The 23,948-nt window shown below is 40.5% G+C and overlaps 1 protein-coding gene across 1 annotated transcript; it reads right to left on the reverse strand.

Moving 5' to 3' along the window:
* Positions 1-19,434: 19,434 nt before the first annotated feature.
* Positions 19,435-20,193, reverse strand: LOC134204720 (transmembrane protein 234 homolog). The gene is made up of 2 exons (XM_062679497.1): positions 19,626-20,193; positions 19,435-19,563 (listed from the first exon to the last, which is right to left on the reverse strand). Exons 1-2 carry the CDS (start codon positions 19,999-20,001, stop codon positions 19,496-19,498), a joined length of 444 nt encoding a protein of 147 aa, XP_062535481.1. The 5' UTR covers positions 20,002-20,193; the 3' UTR covers positions 19,435-19,495.
* Positions 20,194-23,948: the final 3,755 nt, after the last annotated feature.

The following is a 23,948-nucleotide window of genomic DNA, read 5'->3' on the forward strand; positions in this document are numbered from 1 at the left end:
GATTCGGTCGTCGGCGACGATTCAAATAGGAAACCGAGGTCCTCCGCGCGCTGTCCTTTTGAGTGGTTCGCTCGCTCACGTGCTCGCCTCATTGGTAGCTTTCGGGTCGGCTTTTCTCTCTGCGGATTTGTTTAATGGACTTGTGGCACGGAGGGAAATTCGTCACATCGTCACCACGGAAGGGGAAAATGCTCCATGGGTGATGCGCAGCCGGGCATCAGATTCATTCATAACTTTGATATCGCATCCAAACGGTGTGGAAAAATATGCAGTTGAACCGCAAAATAGTCCTTTTTAGGTTGCAGATCATATTACAACAGTCAAATTGGTTGTACAATGTTTATCATAGCATTCATTTGAGCCTCCTTTTTGCATGAACCCTTCTAAACGTTTTGCTAGCTCATTGCCTATGACAATTAACTTTTAGCGAATTCCAATCTTTTTTAAAATGTGGACCGTGTAGGTGTCCTTCTTGTTCGCAAAGAACGTCAACATTGCAGGACACTATTGAGGATGATTGAGTAGAGAGGTTTGAAAGTACTGCTGAATGAGCACTTTGTTTAGTCAACGATTAAAGCGACGGATGTTTTGGAACGCTGCTGTGTTTCAGAGAATTGTCGGTTGGTATGACATGTTCACTTACTTTCAGCTTTTTATTAAATAATTCGCATCTGTCGCATCTTAATGACTGTGCCACTGTGCCAGAAATTCAAATCATAATACGCTACTGCACTAGTTAAAACCATGATTAAATACCCTTTGTAACCAACCTTCACCGTATGGTCTTCCATATATAAGAAAATTATTAGGCTCTTTTAGTGGAATGTCTTCTTGTCATAAGACGGAATGGAATAAAACTAAACTCGTCTTATAACAGGCTTCTATACACGTTTTGACTAAAGAACATATGTTCTTGTGGAGAAGTCCAATCTTTCTTTGTATTTTTTTTATTTTTCTATTCCAATTTCGCATTTTCCATTTCTACTTCAATTGTAAAAAAAAAATAAACAAAAAGGTGATTATTCTAGTACTCATATGCGATACAATAAACCATGATGTAAACTATTCTTATCGCACTCTCCGAGCAAAAGGAATTACGCTAGTGACACAATCCCAATTTAAATATAGATCGAATGTTTTGCTGATTTCAACAATGTTGACGAACAAACAAACATCTGCCCGGTAATATGGATGCAGTCTTAAGATGAATTGGTTAATTATAACGTTTAGCTTATCGCTCGAGTAATCGATCACTCTACGGGTTTTCCTATTTTATCCCAACGAATGTAAACGCCAGAGCTGATTTAATGATAGAGTTGATCCGTCTAACCTCAGTTGTAAATATATAACTAACTTTTAAAATCAGTCGAAACATTGCTAACACTACAGTGATCACGTTTGGTAAGGATTTTGTAAAAGTATGCATTGCAGTAGTGCACTTCTTATTCAGGTTTGAATAAATAAAGACTTGGTAAACAATGAACATCCTAAAAACTTTTTATTAATAAAACAGCCCCCTTAAAGTTTTATTTTCTAATTGATTTACACTCACACAAATCAGAACTTCTATCAATTATAATGACGGTCATTCATCTAAAAAAAACTTCTTGGAGACCTTAAGTGCTAGTTTTGTGTACTATTCATTCAAATTATGTGTATGAATGCAAATGAGTAACCACCTAGTTGTGATACTAACTTTCTCGTTACTACCCAATGTGATACAATTCACCGTTTACGTCATAACTTCGAAATGCATCTATAGGTTCTAACTAACTGACTAGGTTCTACAAAAATAGAATAGCATGCAATAGGACACATAGGCGGCAACCGAAAAATTCGAGGATCCAACGTAATTGACGACAGAGAGTCTATCAGCTTATTTGTACTTGTCTCTCTGATAGACGATTGATGTGATTACATCAGGTATGTAAGTTCAGCAACGGTCAGTACAGCGTCAGTTTGTTGGCACCGAAAAGTGAAATTCTTAGTGGTTGCGTTGAATGGTAATTGTCAGTCGGTACGTGTTTTCATTTTTGTTAAATTCCTTCTTACGAACGAGCGTGAGGTGATCCAAAGGTGGCGGCAGCACTACGAAGAACACCTGAATGGCGATGTGGCAGACGAAGATGGCGGTATGGTGATGGACCTGGGAGAACGCGCGCAGGACATAATTCTACCGGCTCCGGATCTCCAGGAAATCCAGGAGGAGATTGGCCGGCTGAAGAACAACAAAGCCCCTGGGGTTGACCAACTACCAGGAGAGCCAGGTGGTGAGGCACTGGCTAGAGCGCTGCACTGGGTCATTACCAAGATTTGGGAGGAGGAAGTTTTGCCGCAGGAGTGGATGGAAGGTGTCGTGTGTCCCATCTACAAAAAGGGCGACAAGCTGGATTGTAGCAACTACCGCGCAATCACATTGCTGAACGCCGCCTACAAGGTACTCTCCCAAATTTTATGCCGTCGACTAGCACCAACTGCAAGGGAGTTCGTGGGGCAGTACCAGGCGGGTTTTATGGGCGAACGCTCCACCACGGACCAGGTGTTCGCCATTCGCCAAGTACTGCAGAAATGCCGCGAATACAACGTGCCCACACATCATCTATTCATCGACTTCAAAGCCGCATATAATACAATCGATCTGGACCAGCTATGGCAGCTAATGCACGAACACGGTTTCCCGGATAAACTGACACGGTTAATCAAATCGACGATGAATCGGGTGATGTGCGTAGTTCGAGTTTCAGGGGCATTCTCGAGTCCCTTCGAAACCCGCAGAGGGTTACGGCAAGGTGATGGTCTTTCGTGTTTGCTATTCAACATCGCTTTGGAAGGGGTAATACGAAGAGCAGGGATTAACACGAGTGGTACAATTTTCAATAAGTCCGTCCAGCTATTTGGTTTCGCCGACGACATAGATATTATGGCACGTAACTTTGAGAAGATGGAGGAAGCCTACATCAGACTGAAGAGGGAAGCTAAACGGATCGGACTAGTCATCAACACGTCGAAGACGAAGTACATGATAGGAAGAGGTTCAAGAGAAGACAATGTGAGCCACCCACCGCGAGTTTGCATCGGTGGTGACGAAATCGAGGTGTTAGAAGAATTTGTGTACTTGGGCTCACTGGTGACTGCCGAAAATGACACCAGCAGAGAAATTCGGAGACGCATAGTGGCTGGAAATCGTACGTACTTTGGACTCCGCAAGACGCTCCGATCGAATAGAGTTCGCCGACGTACCAAACTGACAATCTACAAAACGCTAATTAGACCGGTAGTCCTCTACGGACACGAGACCTGGACGATGCTCGTGGAGGACCAACGCGCACTTGGAGTTTTCGAAAGGAAAGTGCTGCGTACCATCTATGGTGGGGTGCAGATGGCGGACGGTACGTGGAGGAGGCGAATGAACCACGAATTGCATCAGCTGTTGGGAGAACCATCCATCGTTCACACCGCGAAAATCGGACGACTGCGATGGGCCGGGCACGTAGCCAGAATGTCGGACAGTAACCCGGTGAAAATGGTTCTCGACAACGATCCGACGGGCACAAGAAGGCGAGGTGCGCAGCGGGCAAGGTGGATCGATCAGGTGGAAGATGACTTGCGGACCCTCCGTAGACTGCGTGGTTGGCGACGTGTAGCCATGGACCGAGCCGAATGGAGAAGACTCTTATATACCGCACAGGCCACTTCGGCCTTAGTCTGATTAAATAATAATAATAAATTTGAATCAACTAAACGTTTCAGTACTGTTCTTTTCAAGACCCAGAGGGGCTTTGATAAGAGAAAGAAATAACAACCTATGGGGTGCAAACAAGAACCTCTACAAATGTAAAAATATTTGCTCTAATTATATTTACATATTACACTAAACACTGATGAAAACGAGAAAAATCAGTAGGTATGTACATTATGTGGAAGATTTTGATATGAAAAATGTATTGGAGGTAACCACTTTCCTTCGATGGGACTCGACATTTTAAAATTATTTGAAAATTGTTACACCCAAAACAATTTTGTGTGACATTCTCTGTATTGAGCATTTTGTATCAGATCTCGCATGTAAACTGATCAGAGAATGTCATACTTGTTGTGCCAACTCATTGCATTAAGTTATTCTAGTTGGTTTCGCTCAATACATCTAAACGAATATCGTTGGCTCCTACTAGAACAAGTACACCCAGGTTTTTTTTACACGGTTTGGTTTTAGTCGTTTAAGACCTTCAGCGTCAATAAAACAATGAGTTAACCCCACGAAAAAATTCACAAACAATCAAAGAAAAGAAAATTCAGGTGGTATTTAAAAAGCTGTGAAAGTTTGGGTGAACCGAAAAATTAATGAATTCCAACCGTGTAAAAAAACCTGGGTGTATATGCACGGGTACAGCTATATACATAACTTCGACCCACACAGTCTTCCCGATTTCATTTAGCTTGATGACGGAAAAGGACACACATTTGCGTGGTGCTAGTTTTACTTGTATCACTCATTGCTAGCCTTTGGTCGCGTCTTTCCTCATCTGGTAGTCCAGATGATTAGCGCGTCAGTCGAGATGCGCTAAGTGTGGAGGGTCCAGGTTCAACACCCGTCTTATCGAAGTATACAGCATTTCATTCCTCAATGGGAGTGTGACACAAACACATAACCAATTCTTATTTTCTCGAGACCGGGGACCTAATACAAGGGCCTGCCGTTTACTCAATGCAATCTGTGCATATGTCGCAAATTGTGGCAAACTGTACGTGAAACTAATGCGAGATTGCAATCTCTAGTTGGGTGTATATAATACACGCTGATAGACATAACTAACATAGACTGGACCTGACTGGACGAAATGAAGAAAAAAGATACAACCGATTTGGAAGCTTCATGACTCAAAGCTTTATTACACATGAAAATAAATCACTACGGAATTCATAATTGTGACTGATAAAATTATTGAAATTTCAATTCAGTATATCTTAAGGTGAAACTGTATAGAATCCAAATAAATTAAAGCTCGCGTTTTCAGAGGTACCAAACTCGATATAGAAGCAACGAATATTTGTCATCTTTTTACTTTGGTTTTGCTGCGTCGCAGCAAGCGTAGAATAAGAAGATGACAGCTGCTTGTTTCTTCAGTATTGATAGTAGTGCCCTTGAAAACGCGAGGTGTAACACAATTGGATTTTTAATAATTTCGTTTACATAATTTTATCAGAAACCTTGGTGAGCGAGCGAACGAGCTATAAAAAAAACAGAACAAACTTGATTACATTTCATGCAAATCGCAGCTAGCACTTATTTTATTTATATAAGCATTATCTGTGTGGCCCTAAATGACCAGTACGAAATTATGACAGCGACTCTCCGTGGATGCGTGTGCACGCCGCGGAGATCTGACCAGAACAGGCAGAGTTATGGTTTGCTGCACGGCCATTGACACGTTGAGATGTATAGATGTATAAATGTTAAAACGTATAAAGCTATAAACATACGCTGAAGGCAATTTACTCAAACCCAACATTCCCCTTCTTCTCGCGTTAAAAACGAAAAAAAAAAATCTTCTAGCATAAGGTGCAATGCATGTTTTTTTCCTGGGTTATTTAAATGAGATGAAGGTGTACATCTGTTGCATTTGAACAACCGATAAACTCCATTGGAAACTGCACACCAAAATAAACTTGTCTCAACATCATTGTTTTAATACCAAAACAATGATAAAGAACATGGGTTTCCAAACTGTGGGTCGCGAAAGATAAACCATGATTCATACTTTCGTTCCTCTTCCGTGCCACAAATCTTTACAAGCTGTAAAATTAGGATCTAAGTAATGAATGGGTGATAAGAGAACAACAAATTTACGAAGCCAATGGCCTTCTTTTGATATCTGATATTTTAGCAAATACAATGAAGTTCCAATTTCATACAAAAACATTCCAAAACTTACCCAAATACAATCCAAAATTAAGGGGTGTTGTACCTCATTACTAATAAGATTTAAACAACCTAATGCAGACAAGAGAATCCATGCTAATCCAAACCCAATCCAATTCAAATGCAATCCAAATCCAATAGAATTCCAATCCAAATCCAATCTAAATTCAACCTAAATCCAATCCAAAAACAATGCAAATCCAATCAAAATCCAATTCAAATCCAATCCAAATCCAAATCCCGATCCAATTCTAAATCCAATCGAAATACAAATCTAATCCAAATCTAATTCAAATCTAATCCAAATTCAAATCCAAGATTATTATGTATTTATTCAGACTAAGGCCGAAGTGGCCTGTACGGTATTCAAGAGTCTTCTCCATTCGGCTCGGCCCATGGCTACACGTCGCCAACCACGCAGTCTACGGAGGGTCCGCAAGTCATCTTCCACCTGATCGATCCACCTTGCCCGCTGCACACCTCGCCTTCTTGTGCCCGTCGGATCGTTGTCGAGAACTATTTTCACCGGGTTACTGTCCGACATTCTGGCTACGTGCCCGGCCCTCCACAGTCTTCCGATTTTCGCGGTGTGAACGATGGATGGTTTTCCCAACCAGAGCATAAAATATTCACCTTCACGAAGCAACTTCGGGTCGAATATTGACAAACGTCGCTTGAATATTCAAAACATAGAATGACTTACATAGTTTTCTTCTTCACATATTCATTCATTTGACTGGGACTGAGAATGGTCACTGCGTTTAAAGAAAACATAATAGGCCTTGATTATGTTGACTTTTGGCACTAAAATAGTCCCTCAGTTTAACGTCGGGATCAGATCTATGTGAGTAATTGTTTAAATCATCATTTAAGTATTCTGTTTTACAGTAATTTATTAGATTACAAAATCTAAATAAATATTCACTGACTGATATTTGATCGGAAATTGTCAATGTTCAGCCGAATATGAATATGTACGAAGTGAGGGTGACAAAGAAGGCCGATGGGCTTTACCAAAAATATTCGATTATTTAAAGCTCTGCTCCCAACAGCTGATAAAACTCGTGGTTCATTCGCCTCCTCCACGTAACGTCCGCCATCTGCACCCCACCATAGATGGTACACAGCACTTTCCTTTCGAAAACACGTCTAGTGCGCGTTGGTCCTCCAAGAGCATCGTCCAGGTCTCGTGTCCGTAGAGGACTACCGGTCTAATAAGCGTTTTGTAGATTGTCAGTTTGGTACGGCGGCGAACTCTATTCGATCAGAGTGTCTTGCGGACTCCAAAGTACGTACGATTTCCAGCCACTATGCGTCTCCGAATTTCTCTGCTGGTATCATTTTCGGCAGTCACCAGTGAGCCCAAATACACAAATTCTTCCAGACGCGCCAAGGTCTTCCAGACGCGCCACCACAAACCTTTTACATACGATTTACATACGATTTTTACTTACGATCTTTGAGACGCTGCTTGTGATTTTGCAAACCCCAAACCAGTTTCCGATGGTCCTCGAGCCGCGTCTTGTGATCTTGCATACCACAAACATTTTTCGATGGTCTTCGAGACGCGTCTTGTGATTTTGAAAAATCAAATATATCGCTATTCACAATTTAACCACTTAAATTCAACTCGCCACATGAAATCAGCGTCAATATTCAAAAATTTGACTGGCAGGATCGCCAAAATGTGTAGCCCTAAATGGCCGGTACGAAATTAGGACAGCGACTCTTCGTGGATGTGTGTGTATACGGAGAAATAGGAACACCCAGAAGTGGGTGTTTTTTCACCCATCTTCGAGATAAGTGGACTAACCCATAAGGTGGGTAAAGTAGCTTTACCTATAAATGGGAAGAAGGCTTATACGTCAAAATAGATGTGTATTTTTCACTCACCTTCTCGAATCAAAAAATGCTTTTAGATGGGTGAAAAACACCCATCTGCAGTCAAATAACTTCAGCGCTGATAATTCTATCGAATTGATAAATTAAAAATAAATTGGACGTCTTCTTCTTCTTATTGGCATTACATCCCCACACTGGGACAGAGCCGCCTCGCAGCTTAGTGTTCATTAAGCACTTCCACAGTTATTAACTGCGAGGTTTCTAAGCCAGGTTACCATTTTTGCATTCGTATACCATGAGGCTAACACGATGATACTTTTATGCCCAGGGAAGTCGAGACAATTTCCAATCCGAAAATTGCCTAGACCGGCACCGGGAATCGAACCCAGCCACCCTCACCATGGTCTTGCTTTGTAGCCGCGCGTCTTACCGCACGGCTAAGGAGGGCCCTTAATTGGACGTACAACATAATATTTATTTATTACTTTTCTTAATTCTATGCATGCCACAATTTAAAAATACTGAACCTATTAAAAATCACATGAAATTCTCAGCCATTTATTTTTCAAAGTCCAAAGATGTTCCAGTGTTCCAGTTTGCTAGACTTCTGGGTCGTTTAGGTCCTAATCTAGGCATCCAAATTCCATTATATCCAATCATCACGCAATCCATCACGAAGTGAACTAGAAAAGGCGAAACATTATGAGAGGCCGGGAGAGTTTTGAAACGGATTCTGTATACTATTTTATGTATTTTAATAAATTTCTGTACTTTGAAAACACTCGAAATTTACTTACGTTTGCTGTTTCGATTTGGATGGATTGTCCTTCGTTTTTTAAATAATAATTACGGGCAATGGATCTTCTAAAAACACCATACTGAAGTTTCTCGGAAAATTACTAACTATTTTTTCACCCATAAACGGATGAAAATCACCCACCTCGTTGACTGAATGAAGCTGCTGTAAGACGGGCACTTTTCACCCATTTGGCAAAATTTGAAATTACCCATCTTTTTGACAGCTTCATATAGATTCTAGAGGTGGGTGATTTTAAAACATTTAATGAGTATTCTCAGATCTCCGTGACGCCGAGGAGATCTGACCAGAAGAGGCATGGCTTGCTGCTCGCCGATTGACGCGCTGAGTTGTGATTCTTTAAACACACGTTGAAGGAATTTTACTCAAACTCCACATTAATCAAAATGGATAATATATATTGGATATCTTCGCATATGAAAGCAAAGCAATCTTAATGACGCTGCATTCTATTTTGTATGCCTATTCCGACTAGAAATCTGTGATGCTTTCAGCAAACACGATCTCCAACAGTTTCGTCTTGAAAGAGATTCCATTTAGCCTGATGAAGTAGAATCATTGTCGTTAATAAAGGGGGACCCCAGGATTTCTAAAATTAATTGGCATTGATATTAGTTGTCAACATATAGGATACTGAAAAAGTTTGAAGACAAAAGCGTTACCTCCCATGTTCTATCTGTCATAACAAAAGAGTGGAAGACAAATGCGCTTGTTTCTCAACTCGAAACTTTTAGCAGACAATATCTAAATGTTGTATTATTTTTTACGTTTAATAATGTCTTACCTGAAGGTACTGGGTGCAAATATTTTCTTTTTATATATCAAAATCAAAGTTGCCATTTGTACGACTGCGCATCACTCAAGAATATACAACTCAATTTTTGCTAAATTATATTCGTTTTCTTCTTCTACTCAAAAGGAAAAATGCTATTATGAAATTAAAAACCAGAAAGGTTTTTCATACAATTTGCAAACTGTAAAAAATAAATAAAAATCATTTTGAAGAACCGATGTGATTTCTAAATAAATTGTGTACGCACAAGATTATATCAGAAGATTGATTAATTTTTGGCGATACAAAGTTTGCTAGGTCAGCAAGTCAGAAAATAAAATAGGAGACCGTCACAAAATTAAGTAAGTTTTTGAACTTTAATGGCACCTTTATCCTCCGCTGGATTTTAAATATTTATATATCAATCGACTCGGAAGCTCTATACCAATTCGATATTTGATAATTGAAACTATTGAAAATTTTAATTTTTGCCAATGCTCGGTAAAACTCTTAGAATCAGGTCATACATTCCCAACACGGACATTAGATTGATGTTAGCTACCAGCCTTTTGGCCCAAGGTTTTATTTTCCCTGTGCATAAAAGACTCGTGTCTTGCGTGCGTGCGTCATTTTTGTTCAAAAATCCACGGAGAGTGAACTCGAGAAGAACGATCCTAGCATCGATGGGGGCGAGGTCGGTGGGTGGTTGCTGCAGAAAATGTATGTATTCACAGTGATGGCATATGTAGCAATTCAGCGGTGAATGATCGAGTGGCTGTCATCGGCGTCGACAGAACCCAATTGAAATTTCCTCGCCAGATTCTGACTCTGTTGCTGTTAGTGCTAGGAAATGCGCATTTATGGAAATAATTCGGTTGACTACGACTTCATATAAAAAAAAGCTGATCCGAAATTTTCTGCTGCTTTTTGAAAATAATCTCAAAAAAGAGAAAATAGATGGAGGGGCTGGGAAAGCTCGTTCACCTACGAAAATTAAAAACCAAAACATTTCACAATTATCTCCTATCCAAAATAAAAAGAGTTTTGTGACTATCTTACGCATTCAAAATATGTTTGAAAATTTATTTATTGTTTCATTAGCTATCTCACTCATCTGACATAAATCGTCTTAATGAATATGCCCAGATTATATAATATTCAATTTTCTTATTCTATAGGCGAATTGAGATACAGACATACCAAAATCAAACAAATGTTCAGGTAAACATGCGGATTATTGAACAAATTGGCTGGTTAAATCAATTAAGATTGCGATGAAAGCTCAATTGCGGCAGATATCGAATATCTAGCAGTTTTTTTGTGTGCTTTACAGTTTCAAGTTCGGTCTCCAGTAGCCTTGCGAGTAGAGGCGTAGGATTGCCAATCCGGAAATGGCGAGCTCAATTCTCCACTCCCTGTGCATAGTGTATCCATTGTATTTGCCACACGAAATACATACTCATGCAATGACGGGCATAGAAATGCTTCAATTAATAACTGAGGAGATGCTAATCATAGAATACTAAGCTGAAAAACAGGCTCAGATCCAGTAGGAATGTAGAGCCATTAAAGAAGAAGAAGACAATTCCGAGTTCTTCAAGTCGTGTGTGGTTATGCGGGGAAGTTAATGAATAAACCGATTAGCATATTAAATGCAATGTGATTTTAATGAAATTCGTATCGCCAAACATTTTTTATTCGATGTGCAATTGTCTGGGACGTCTGTTTGTCTGTGAGCCAGGTGCACAATTTCGTAAACAATGCTTTGAATAGCATATAGGCTAAGATTACATTTTATAAGTTTATGGAGCATTTCATTTTAGGGAGCATTTTTAATAGTTTAAGGAGCATTTTTTATTTGTTTTTGGAGCATTTTATTCAACCTTAGGAACATTTTTCTTAGTTTTCGGTTGAATAGGGTTACCAAGCAAAACAATCAGCAATATACTCTAGGGGCTATACAATTGTGCATAAGATTCTAATTTATGATAGGTACCTTTTGAACTATTTTATAATAATTCTTTTTTCAGTATACTGCTCAATTATCATTAATTACATAGCAAATCTTTGCTTTTTCAAGGAGCATTTTTAATTATTTACTGTACATTTTTTTCATTTTTACGGTACGCTTTTCGAATGTTTACGGAGCATTTTATATATTTCAAGGTAATTTGTTAGATAATTTAAGGAAAAATTATCACTTTTTTAAGGAGCATTTTTTAATTTTTTAAGGTTAATTTCATCTGTTCAATTGGACATTTTTTGGGCTGCCCAAAAGTCTCAACTTGGGGCTTGCTGGGGTCTGATCAATGGGATCAATGGATGCTAATGATGACTTCATTGAACATTGCCTTTAATGAACTCATGATGTACAACTGCACACAAGCAGGTGATCTATTGTCTATCTTCAAATGACACATGCACAAGCGGAGTGCGAAATAATGGGAGGAAATATCACGAGTACCTAGAAGCACTGAAACTTGAAATATTTGAAAATTCATTCAGTCAAACATCTTGTTTTGATTTCTTCATACATCTCCAAAAGTTGAGAAAATTTAATTTAATAATCATGTTGCCCACAAGTATTTGATTGCTGAACTATGCGATATTTAAATCTACGTATTTTAAATATTGCATTCTTACATGCATCATTTATGCAAACACTAAGAGTTTAACTTAGCCATCTTATGCTAGCACTGGTAAACACCGCAAAACTCCCCGAAATACTCTCTCATTCTCTCATTGGATCGCTCTTTAGCATAAAAAATTCGCGAAAATCCCCATCCATTGTAGGTGGCTAGGTAGTGCAACAACAATACACTGTGACTACCACCCCAAGCAACAAGACCCGCAAGAGAAACCCCTCCAACCTGGAGAGCATAACAAACATAAACAAGCAGCAATGCGTCGTCGTCGTCGTGTTCTTCAGCGTGCATTCCGGCGCCTGTTAACCAAACTAAAGCCATGCAGCAACGCCATCGTTTTCATTTCATTAGTCGTGGATTTCAAAACGCTGTTTAGCGGCAAATTAAAGCACAATTTTTAAGTTTAAGGATCCCCATCCGTTAAGACAATAATAGTTTTCGTTATATTGTCTTATTGAAAAATGGGGTACATAGGTAGCTGACACTCGGTGAGAATTGAAGAGCCGAAATTCGAAAGAGGAGGTTGACGACTGGGAGTAGGGGTGCAAGGCCGTGTGCAGACTGTTGTTATTTGAAATGTGCAATTCGTACTAAAAATTAAAAATTGCATAGAAGGAGAAGGACGATTTCAAAAAAGACAATTGTGCTATCCCAACAAACATTAGAAGTTTATAGAGTGCTTATTTAACCGAAAAAAAAATCTTCTTCAACTGAAAACCTAGCTTATTCAGCTTAAATTGTTTGTTGGATTGACACACCCTTCTGAATAGTACATTTATTCAATCAATTTCGGTGTATGTGGATAATTGTTTCATCACCAGATAAGTATTCTCGAGATGAGCGAGCCTTGGGCGGAAAGTCTCTTTAATAAAGATATAATAAAAAAAAGTATTCTGTTTTGCAGTTGTTTATTAGTTTACGAAATCTAAATAAAAACTCGCTGACTGATATTCGATCGGAAATTGACAGTATTCAGGCGAATATAAAACATTCGGTTATTTAAAGCTCTGGCTAACGATTTTCATGGGTGTTTTTACCTTATGCAACAATTTAAAAGCATATCAATGTTTCTTTCACAAATTACGTAACGCTAAATTTGATGTTAGATCCCCACCCTCCCCTTCGTAACACTTTTTGCATGTTTCGTAACGCTCGGCCTGACTCCTCCCTCCCCATACAGCGTTACGTAATTTGTGAAAGGTCTCCTAGCTGATGCCATATCAAAATTGCTTTTAGGAAACAACGCATCCCTGGTCAGCTGAACAGTATTCTGATACGAACAATATGTGGAGACGCATGGTACATCGTACGATAGTGCTGGTTGACCGTTTTGCCTCGCCGATTTTTCCTGCCTTACTATCTATTATTGTGACAATTTTTTACTTAGTCTACATAATTTTAGTTCTAGTATTCTTATGTCCATTTCAACCACTATAAATAAATATGTTGCCTTCCAAATAAACGAAAGATTAAAATAAAATAAATTTGTGGCATTATCCGAAAGCCCATAAACCGTTTTGTTTCTGATGGAGGGGGAAGCCGGAAGTAGGTCGAATATTTGACAAATGTAGGTTTTAAATCAAATTAAATCACCACTTCAGCTACAACTGACCATCACTATTTGCGGCCAATTTGGCGTGCCGACGACTTCAAGGACTCGGCGTATCGAAAAAAAAAAGTCCTATCATCTTTAGGTGAATCGATCATTTTTTTCCTTGCAATGCATCTTTTTCCTTTCCTTTTGTGAAGCACTGTACGACTTTTTCTGCGCTCTGCAACTGCTGCTGGCTGGTGGAAAATTGTTTATCTGTTTTGATCTCGGCAATGGCATTGAAAATGAGCGGTTATTTATCGACTGTTGGCGAATGTTGTGGGATGGTAGGGTGTTGTGTTTAAAGTTTTACGCTCTGATTGTGTTCATAGTGCGCATTCTGAAAAGTAGGACGCTTTCTCGGACCCAGAGGGTGGGGATTTGAGTCGTAACTCATTTGGATCCTAAAGGGATTGAGCGATGGGTTTTTAGTGTTGTCATATGCATTTTGCGTGTTTATAAAACAGCTGAAGAGCAATTATGTCGAAGAACAAGAGGAGAATCCATTTCGCGAACAAATATTTTGCACAAGCTGTATGTATCCAGTCATCCTCGGGATTGAAAAGTTTTATTTGCAATTCGAATGTTCAATTCTCAACCTGATAGCAGCATCGCACTCGCGTAGATAAATAGAGGCATCGATGCATTTCGATGTGTTCTCTAACTTGACGTAAATCTGGCTAACGTCATATATTGGACTACGTCTCACCCGAAGGCAATGAGTGTCAAATCATAATCTAAAATTTGGAAACTGGCATGGAGCAAATATAAGTAAAATTTTGAACGTTAATATCGCCTCTATCTTTCGACGGATTCAGACTATCGTTCATTTGGAAGGCTCATTTGCCGCGAAGCGTTACGGATCCGAAATCATGTTTTTCAAAACATTTTCATGATTATTATATATAATGTTAGTTTTGAGCAATCGAAAGACTCGCGGCTTTTTCAAGGTTGGCGAATACAGTAGGAAAAGAAGAGAATTTAGGGTGCCTAATTAATCACAATGCTGATGTTCACATAGTAGACTAGACATCCTTGTCGTTGTTTCACATCTGTAAGGGGACAAACAAAAGTTTGACGACGAGAGGAATACTTACGAATGGGGTTTAACGATAGACAACAAGAGCAGGACATTCTTAAGGGAATATAAATAACAGCGAGGGGCCCTCCTTAGCCGTGCGGTAAGACGCGCGGCTACAAAGCAAGACCATACTGAAGGTGGCTGGATTTGATTCCCAGTGCTGGTCTAGGCAATTTTCGGATTGTAATTTGTCTTGACTTCCTTGGGCATAAAAGTATCATCGTGTTAGCCTCATGATATACAAATGCAAAAATGGTAACTTGGCTTAGAAACCTCGCAGTTAATGACTGTGGAAGTGCTTAATGAACTAAACTGCGAGGCGACTCTGTCCCAGTGTGGGGATGTAATGCCAATAAGAAGAAGAAGAAGAAGAAGAAATAACAGCGAAGGCGATGTGCGTGAAAATTGGCACATCCTAACATCAAATACTTTCAAAAACTGGTGGACCAGGGAATTTGAGAGATTTATATATCAAATCCAAAGGGGGCAGTAGCAACTATGTCCAAGGGTTTGACGATCCCTCCTTAGGCCACTGCGAGTTGTGGGGCTTGCCCAGGATGTGGTGGGGTTTGGCAGTTGCTCTGTTAAACTTCTATGAAAAGCTGCGGCATTTGGCTAAATTGATGCAACATCGCACAAGGGTGTACGATACACGATTTAAACGGGCGCGGAATACACAAAACTGTATTCCCGGGGGGAAAAGCGCTAACAGTAAGATCGAGATCGTGGAGAGATGTCTTGATAACTCGAACCTTTTGCTCCGTTGTGATTTTGTGTGGTTTGCTTGCTGATAGATTTAGGGCTTCACGACACACAAAACCGAAATGTCCAGTAAATTTGGTGATATAGCTTCTCTATTATTTTGTAATTTTCCGTAACCCAACCCAACAAAAATTGTAAGCTGAAAAAGGCTTATTTCTTTGAAAATAAGCTTCTTCAGCTAAAAAACAAGCTTGTTCAGCTTAAATTGTTTGTTCGCTTTATTCGAACTCTTGATTTGCTCTTCCACGCAATCATACATAATGCTTCAATTCTAACTAGAGATTGGACTTCCCTCAATGTACAACGACACAGCTTACTCGATGTAAGGGGAACAATGCTTAATGCACCCACGGGACAAAATGGCCTCACTCATATAATCTGTTGTAGGATATTTATGAACGACAGTTACCGCTCAGCTTCTGAGACGAGCAGACGTATTTTTGATTGCGCTCCCCGGAAGTCAAGCGATTAAATCCTGTGGTTTAATGATTAATTATTTTAGAGCGTCTTAGGGGAAATGCTACAAGGTTAAAAGACTATTATTCTTCCATTTACTTCCACTATTAACTTTTTTATGTATCAACAAGCAGATACGCATTTCGTTTCCTACTTGGAAACTTCTTCAGTGTTTGTTATCGTGTTTGTACTCGAGTCGATAACAAACACTGAAGAAGTTTCCAAGTAGGAAACGAAATGCGTATCTGCTTGTTGATACATAAAAAAGTTAATAGTGGAAGTAAATGGAAGAATAATAGTCTTTTAACCTTAATCCTGTGGTTTATTTTTCATCCGTCCGTGCCGCGTCGCGCTTTAGTGATTTGCGATGAGGAGAGAAAATACTTTTCGAATAGATTACTCGCGCTTTCCAGTGAAGCTGGTTTTTCGAGAAGGTGCATGGCTTCTGCCACACTATTTTAGGGCTGAGGAAAAAAGATGTTGTGAGATTCTAGTGCCACCATGGTGAACAATGTGCCAAGACCTGACGCTCGAACAAAAAATCGTGGACGAACACGACGAAAAGCATGAAGTGGATATTGCGGTGAAGAAGCACAAGCTCCGTATAACCATGGAAGATGGAAGTGTGGAAGTGAAGGTGCACGACTTTACGGAAAAAGTACCCGAAGAGAAGATCGTCGGTTTCGTCTGTGCGTTCGGCGAAGTGATCTCGCTACACGAGCTGACGTGGGGTGATGATTTTGAGTTTGGTGGGGTTCCGCTCGGCATATGGTCGGTCCGTATGCTGATTCAGCGAAACATTGGGTCGTGGGTCACGATCGATGGTCAGCAGGCGTGCATCGTCTACAAGGGGCAGATTTCTCCATGCAAATACTGCAAAGTACAAGCCCACACTGGCATATCTTGTGTACAGAGTAAGAAACTGCTGATCCAGAAGAGCTACGCCAACGTGACGAAACAAGCTGTGCCACGATCACAACCGAAGAAGACAAGCGGCACGAAACTTTCGATCGTCAAACCGGTCGGACAGCGTACTGTCGCTCCACCACCAGCATCTCCAGCGATGCTGGCCTTTCCCGAGCTGCCGAAGCCAGCGAGTCAGACCGAACCGTTTGGCTCATTAATTATATCAGCCAGCCAGCCATCGAACATCGTTAGTACGACGGCCCCAAGCCCGTTGTTGAAAAAGCAAAGCGCGTGCATTTCATCATCGTCGTCACTGCCCACACAAACGTACAGCGCCGAAGCAGTTTTGACCGACTTGTTTAAAAAGCCTGTGACTCGATCGCAGAGTTGAACCTCCGGCAACGAAACGGATAACTCGTCAACATCCACAAGAAGCGAACGAAGCTGAGGACGTCCACCAGGCAAAAAGCAACGATGCGACGACGGTGACGACGAGAAGGGCGGAGATTCTCTTCCACGTCGTACAACCTCGGATCCACCAACATCGGAAACTCACGAAACTCCACGCGCTCTGAACCTTCATCAGTAGCCAAAGCCTCGATATCGTGTGTCTGCAAGAAGTCGAGAACGAATAGCTTTCCTTGCCTGGCTTTGTCGGTTTTGCTAATGTAGATCACACGAGGAGAGGCACCGCTGTTGCAGTGAAGGAGCACATCCAGGTCACTCACGTGAAGAAAAGCATCGACAGCCGGCTGATTGCGTTGAGAGTGCACGACACGACAATTTGCAACATTTACGCTCCCTCCGACACTGCACAGCGCGCTGCTAGAGAAGAATTCTTCAACGGCACCCCGGCCTACCTTCGCCATCCCACTGACAACATCATCCTCGCTGGCGTTTTCAACTGTGTGCTGCGAGCTTGCGACTCGTCCAGCCCGAATTCAAGCCCGTCTCTCAAAACAGCCGTTCAGCAGCTGTAGCTGCATGACGCGTGGGACTGACTGTGTCCACTTGACCCTGGGTTCACGTACCGCAATCGGAACGCGCAATCTCGACTTGACCGTATGTACGTGAGCGCCGGACTACAAAACAAGCTGCAGTCCGCCTACACGCATGTTTGTTGCTTCACAGACCACAAAGCGCTGACAGTACGACTCTGTCTCCCCCCACTGATACACGAGCCCGGGCGCGGCTTCTGGGCTCTTCGACCGGATCTTCTAACCGAAGAAAACGTAGCCGAGTTCCATTATAAGTGGCAAAATCGGACTCGACAGCGCAGGAACTACGAGTCGTGGATGGAATAGTGGCTGTCGTACGCTAAGCCAAAAATCAAATAGTTTTTCAAGTTGAAATCTCAAGCCGCTTTTGAGGAAATTCACGATGCGCACCAACGTCTTTATGAACAACTACGGCTAGAGTACGACGGATATTACCAACACTCCGAAATGTTGACCACCATAAACCGCTTAAAAGGTGAAATGCTGGCGCTACAACGGAACTTTTCCCACGCGTTTATGAAACGCACCTGGTCGGAGAGCCCATGTCAATTTTCCAGCTAAGGGAAAGACAACGAAAAAACAACCATCACTCAGCTGTAAACAGCTGAGAACGAGATTGCAAATAAGCCACAAGCAATAGAATCAAATCTGTTTGCTTTTTTCTCCTAACAACGAGGACGGGTTTGTTTGCGAACGCGTTATCCCACCGGACGACCCACTGAACGGGAGATGCACAGAAGATATCACGACGTCAGAACAGAAATATTATCTGCTGTCAAAAAAACAAGCGTAGCAAAACGATCACCAGGAGCCGACGGGATCCCACGAGTTTTACCTCCGCATGTTCAACGTCATCCACCGTGAGTTGAACTTGCTTCTCAATGAAACACTCGCCGGCAATCTTCCCCATGCTTTCGTGGAAGGTATCATAGTAGGTACTGGTGATAAAGAAAGGTGGAGATAACGCTGCCCAAGCATACCGGCCCATTTCGCTGCTCAACAGAGATTATAAACTTCTCTCCCGCATATTGAAAATCAGACTAGAGTGCGTAATGGAACATACACACGGTCAAGCAGTTTGACCAACATTGACTCCACCTCTCGTTTATTCAAACATCTAACAAGTTTTACCAACAGCGTCACAAACAATTAATTTATTCGACCAACAATATCACACACGAACGATCGAAGCGCTGACAGTCCACGGCATACAAAAAACAAGGTAGCCTCAATACGCGTGTAAACATTCAGTTTGAATGTAAACATGTGACGGTATATACAGAGATTTGGTTTTTCCCTGACCGTTGTGAAAAGATCAACGAATAAAAGATCCCTTGATTTGCAATATGAGCAGCACCACTGAAGAAGTGCTACGCAATTCATGGTACTAATCACATCATGCTAAAATTAAGATGGAAATTGCTTACAAAAATAGTTAAACAATATCGGAAATTTATAATTTAAAAAAAAATGTTTTTTATCAAATCAAATGAGGTTTTGCATATCTTTATTAAAATCTAAACTGCTACGGATTCCATCCTTGGTCCCGAATAAAAATGATTACGATAATGCCATGTTAATGCTATTATGTAGACTAGTGATGAACAAATTTCAACGATCATACCATATTGAAAAACTAGCGACTTAAATCTCTTAGAAACAAATATTTATTATTTAATTAACATACAATAATTCAACTTTATTATTACAATATTTTCTCTAAGCTACAAATTCCTGTGCCAGCTATTACCAGCATCATGCCAGTGTAGGTCTCTAAAAAATATAATTGTTATTATTAAGTGAATAAATCAGTCATGCTCTTCATAAATACTCACTCCAACTGGCGCCCTGCTCTCCAAGCAATCGCGCCGTAATAGCCGTAAAAACGAACGTCAGCGAGTTCGCCATCGGAACAACCAGCGACAGCTCGGCACGTTGCAGCGCGAATACGTAAACCACACTGCCCAGTTGATTCAACGCCAGAGGCAACAGATACTGCCACCGTGAAACAAGAAACTTTACCTCTAGCCACAGCTGGCCACATTTGGTCGCGGATTTCAGATTGTTGTAGCCAAGACTGCCCCGCCGGATGAATGGATTGGTGGCGCCCCAAAACAGTGCAACCACAACGATCATCAACAGCGAGACAGGGTCTACGCTCAGTGGTAGACTATCGATCTTGGGTTGGTCGATGGATTCTGCTACGGTCATTTTCTTTCATCATTCGTGATATTTATCGGGGATCAAACTATACCGGCGTTTTTTCCTAAATGGTAAACTAAGCAACTGCTTTGTAAACAATAACAAAAAACAAACCCAGAATATTGCACGAGTGACAACACCTCACTAATTTAATATAGAAAATGTAAACATTGCCCTCACAAGAGCTCACTCTTATATGGATACAGCTAAAATTAAACCCGTTCGCTGCCCTCACATAATCTCAACAAGGAAATGTTTCGTCACGCTGCAAGTGCAAGCGTTCGGTCAGTTTGACGTTTCTTCTACTTGAAACGCTACGAAAACTGAAACGACTTCTAGCAGCCACAGGGGTGGAACTATTTGAGGAAGAATCCGAATAACCGGTTGTTGTGTAGACTGGTCCAATAATTGACCTTTCCCGTCAAAAATTGTATCTCGTTTTATTATCTCAGTCGATTTTTTGGCTTATTTAAGGTCAACTTCCCCAAAGAACCCATATTTTTTAAGCCTCCAACTATTTTTAATATCGAAAACGAAAACCGAAAAAGTGCTGCACGTGTGAACCGGCCTGAAGAATTCACATGATCATAAGACGAGTTTGTACAATCCCAGTCGAGTCAAGTACGAGACACTGAAGACGGCCTTACTGTTGAGGTCGAAATAGGTATCTGTCAAGATACAATTAAGTGGTGGAATTCAATGGGATTGTTCAAACTGTCTTATGACAAGTAAAGACATTCCACTAAAAAGCTCAAAATAATTTTCTTAACATTCACATGATGTTCGATCAAAATCGGGCCAATCCTAAAAAACACAGTACTTTTTCGATTTTGGTTTTAAATTTTAAAAATACTTAGAGGCTTAAAAAATATGGGTTCTTTGGAAAAGTTGACCTTAAATAAGCCAAAGAATCGATTGAGCGAAAAATTTTTGACGGGAAAGGTCAATTACGTTGATTAGGTTAGCAGTAATTTTCAAAATTTGTAATGCAGGAACTCTCTCTCTTCCCTGAGATCAGTTTTAACGCTCATACTCTTCAAAATGGAAGCTTTACAGAAGCAACGTCGGTCGATTCATATTGTCCCAAAAATTGCCCTCCGCTCGCTTTAAAATCTTCTACCTACTTGGTAGGTAGTATCTCCACTCAACTAATAAATTAAAGCATTTTATTCGTGCCACATTCCTCTTCTTATTATTTTTTATTCTTCGTTACCGTGAATTGTCGTACGGACACAGGTCTGTCAGATGTTTTTTCTCGGAAATCTGTATTGGCATGGAATTAAAATCTGTATTATGTAATAGGTATAATGATTGAAATCTGTATTGTATTAAAATTTGCCTAAAGATACAAATACAAAGAAAAAGGGTTGATCCATCTGTCGTAACCGAGAACGCCAGCTCCGTGCGTGCGATCCGCTCAATGTTAGCCAACAGAATCCAAATTAAATCTTTACAGAATCCAATTCAATTCCAATTCAAGATTCAATCCATATCCAATCTATATCCTATTCAAATGCAATCCAAACCCAATCCAAATCTAAACCAAATTCAATCCAAATCCAATCCAGATCCAATCCATAGTCAATACAATTCCGCATCTTAATTCAATCAGAAACCAATAGACGAATCCAAGTAAAAATAAGAAGAAGACACACGACGGTGTTAACTTTGACAGATCCTACAGCACAGCATAGGAAGTTCTTTTTAAAATGCTTATAATAAATTCTAGACAAAATGTAATTAAAATACCGTACATCAGTCAGATTTTAATTACAATTTGCCTAGAATTTATTAAACGCATTTTAAAATGATTCCTATGCTGCGCTGTAGGATCTGTCAAAGTTAACACCGTCGTGTGTCTTATTTTTACTTGCACGTAAAAAAATTTAATGTTGTTTATTATTAATATTTCTAAAACTTTTTTGCCAAAGCAGGCGCTTAATGACATGTATAAGAAAAAACTTATACATCGCATTAGCCACATACATTCGGAAACTTATACTTTTCATTAACTTATGAATGTTATTAGCTTTTTGATATGGGACCATTCATTAGGTGGCATAATGAAGAGTATAAGTATTTTCGAATGGTTTTTTGCCATAACATATAAGGTTATTTTTTTACGTGTGGATTCGTCTATTGTGAAACAAATTCCAATTTTTTTTGCTTATATTTTAGAATTTTTTTCTTTTATATTTTTCTAGAACTGTTTTTTTTTTGTTCGGCCTTGGACCATTCGCAGCCTACTCATTACCGCAACGGCGTCATAATAAGCCTACTGGAACTCCTTCACTTTTCTTTTGTTTTTTTTCGTTTCTTTCGATGATTTTTGGCCTCGGATCATTCACAGCCTACTCATTACCGCAACTGCGTCATAATAAGCTCACTGGAGGCAGTGAAGTCAATTGTCGTAACCGAGAACGCCAACTCCGTGCGTGCGATCCGCTCAATGTATTTCGCAAAACAGTCCGGAACGAACTGGTAGGCCACTAAAATTATCCAAAAATCGGGTGTGAAGACGAAAAACGATCTGTTGATCCTTGTGGCTGAGAGTATCATTTCAGGGTACTATTGTTCCCTTCCGTAGTTGAGTTGAGTTGGGAGTCACCCCCTGGCTCTCCCAATTCTGACCGAAGATTTTCTTTGTTCAAGTTTCGGCACCACCGCAGTAATGAATGTCCGCTGTTACGTTCCCTGATACCGCATAATGCCCCGGGAACCTAGCGAAGGTCGTCGATTGTTGTACGTTATTCTCAAAAATGAGCTGAATTCATGAGTGTCTCGTAACAAGGCCTAGTTGGCAACTGTTGATTTCAGTTAGTTGGGCAAATCACTTGCCGACTTTCGGAGAGTTTTTGTATTGTCTCCACTCTTGAAGCGTCTCGCGATGAAGTGATTTATTTTGGCTATTCGCGAAGTCGAAGCAAAATTCTTCACACAAACAATGACAGTTCTTTATGGGTTTTTACAGTAGAGCAACAGAGATGAGGAGATGGCGGCCATGTTTCACTCAAACTCTGACAGATAGCAATGGGATTTCCCATAGGAGAGAAGAGCAGAATTTGCTTCGACTTCGCGAATGGAGAGTGCCCCTTCAGTAAGGAGAGGGATCAAGTAATTCCCGGTAGCTGAGATAGCGAAGGAAGCACCTTTGCTGTATATAGCCGCCTTTATGCGGTGGCGAAATGCAAGATGCATGCCTTAGACCAGATAGACTCGACTCGAACATAATTGTTAAAGGTCGAAAATAGGACGTAGAGGAGGCTGCGGTAGGTGTAGGTGTAGGTGTAGTAGGTGAGGCCGCGATCGATGAAAACGCCGAGTACTTTTACAATTTTACGGTCGAGGTTGATGCATGTTGGTATTATAAATTCAGTAGAAAACCGAATTATAGCCGCTATCGAAATTGGATTTTTCTCACAATCCATAGGTTAAACCTAATTTCGGAAGTGGTTTTAGCAAATCACCAAATGAAAACAGCGCACTACTTCCGAAGTTAGGTTTAACGTATGGATTGTGAGAAAAATCCAACTTCGTTAGCGGCTATAATTCGGATTTGCACTGAATTGATAATACCTCCATCGACAGATACTGCCGCGTACGTAGTCATGCAACGTCCTACCGACCCAAAAGACAATTTAAACTGAATAAACCTAAATTGTTTGTTGGGTCAGTAGGGCGCTATAAGCTGTATAAGCTAAAAAAAAAGCATATTTTTATCGAAACAAACCTTTTATCAGCTTCCAATGTTTGTTTTGGAGGTTGCCCAACGGAGAACGGCAATTCAGTGTATCTCCGGCGCCAGTCAATAACTTACTGAGCATAGCGAGGCAAAGTATTCCCCGAGGGCGTAAGAAAGCTCTTGAGGGTCGTATATGGTATGGTCACTGGTGGAACTAAGCTGGGGCACAATGAGGGACATGACGCACAAAATCGAATATTTTTCCTGGAATTTT

Source organism: Armigeres subalbatus, unplaced genomic scaffold (genome assembly GCF_024139115.2).
Source record: "Armigeres subalbatus isolate Guangzhou_Male unplaced genomic scaffold, GZ_Asu_2 Contig857, whole genome shotgun sequence".
In the NCBI taxonomy this organism is placed as follows: domain Eukaryota; kingdom Metazoa; phylum Arthropoda; class Insecta; order Diptera; family Culicidae; genus Armigeres; species Armigeres subalbatus.

Bases quoted from the DNA above. Each gene is read 5' to 3' on its own strand.
- LOC134204720 (XM_062679497.1), bottom strand. From the start codon at position 20,001: ATGACCGTAGCAGAATCCATCGACCAACCCAAGATCGATAGTCTACCA. The intron at 19,564-19,625 runs GTGAGTATTTAT...TATATTTTTTAG, and splicing joins AGAGCAGGGCGCCAGTTGGA to AGACCTACACTGGCATGATG.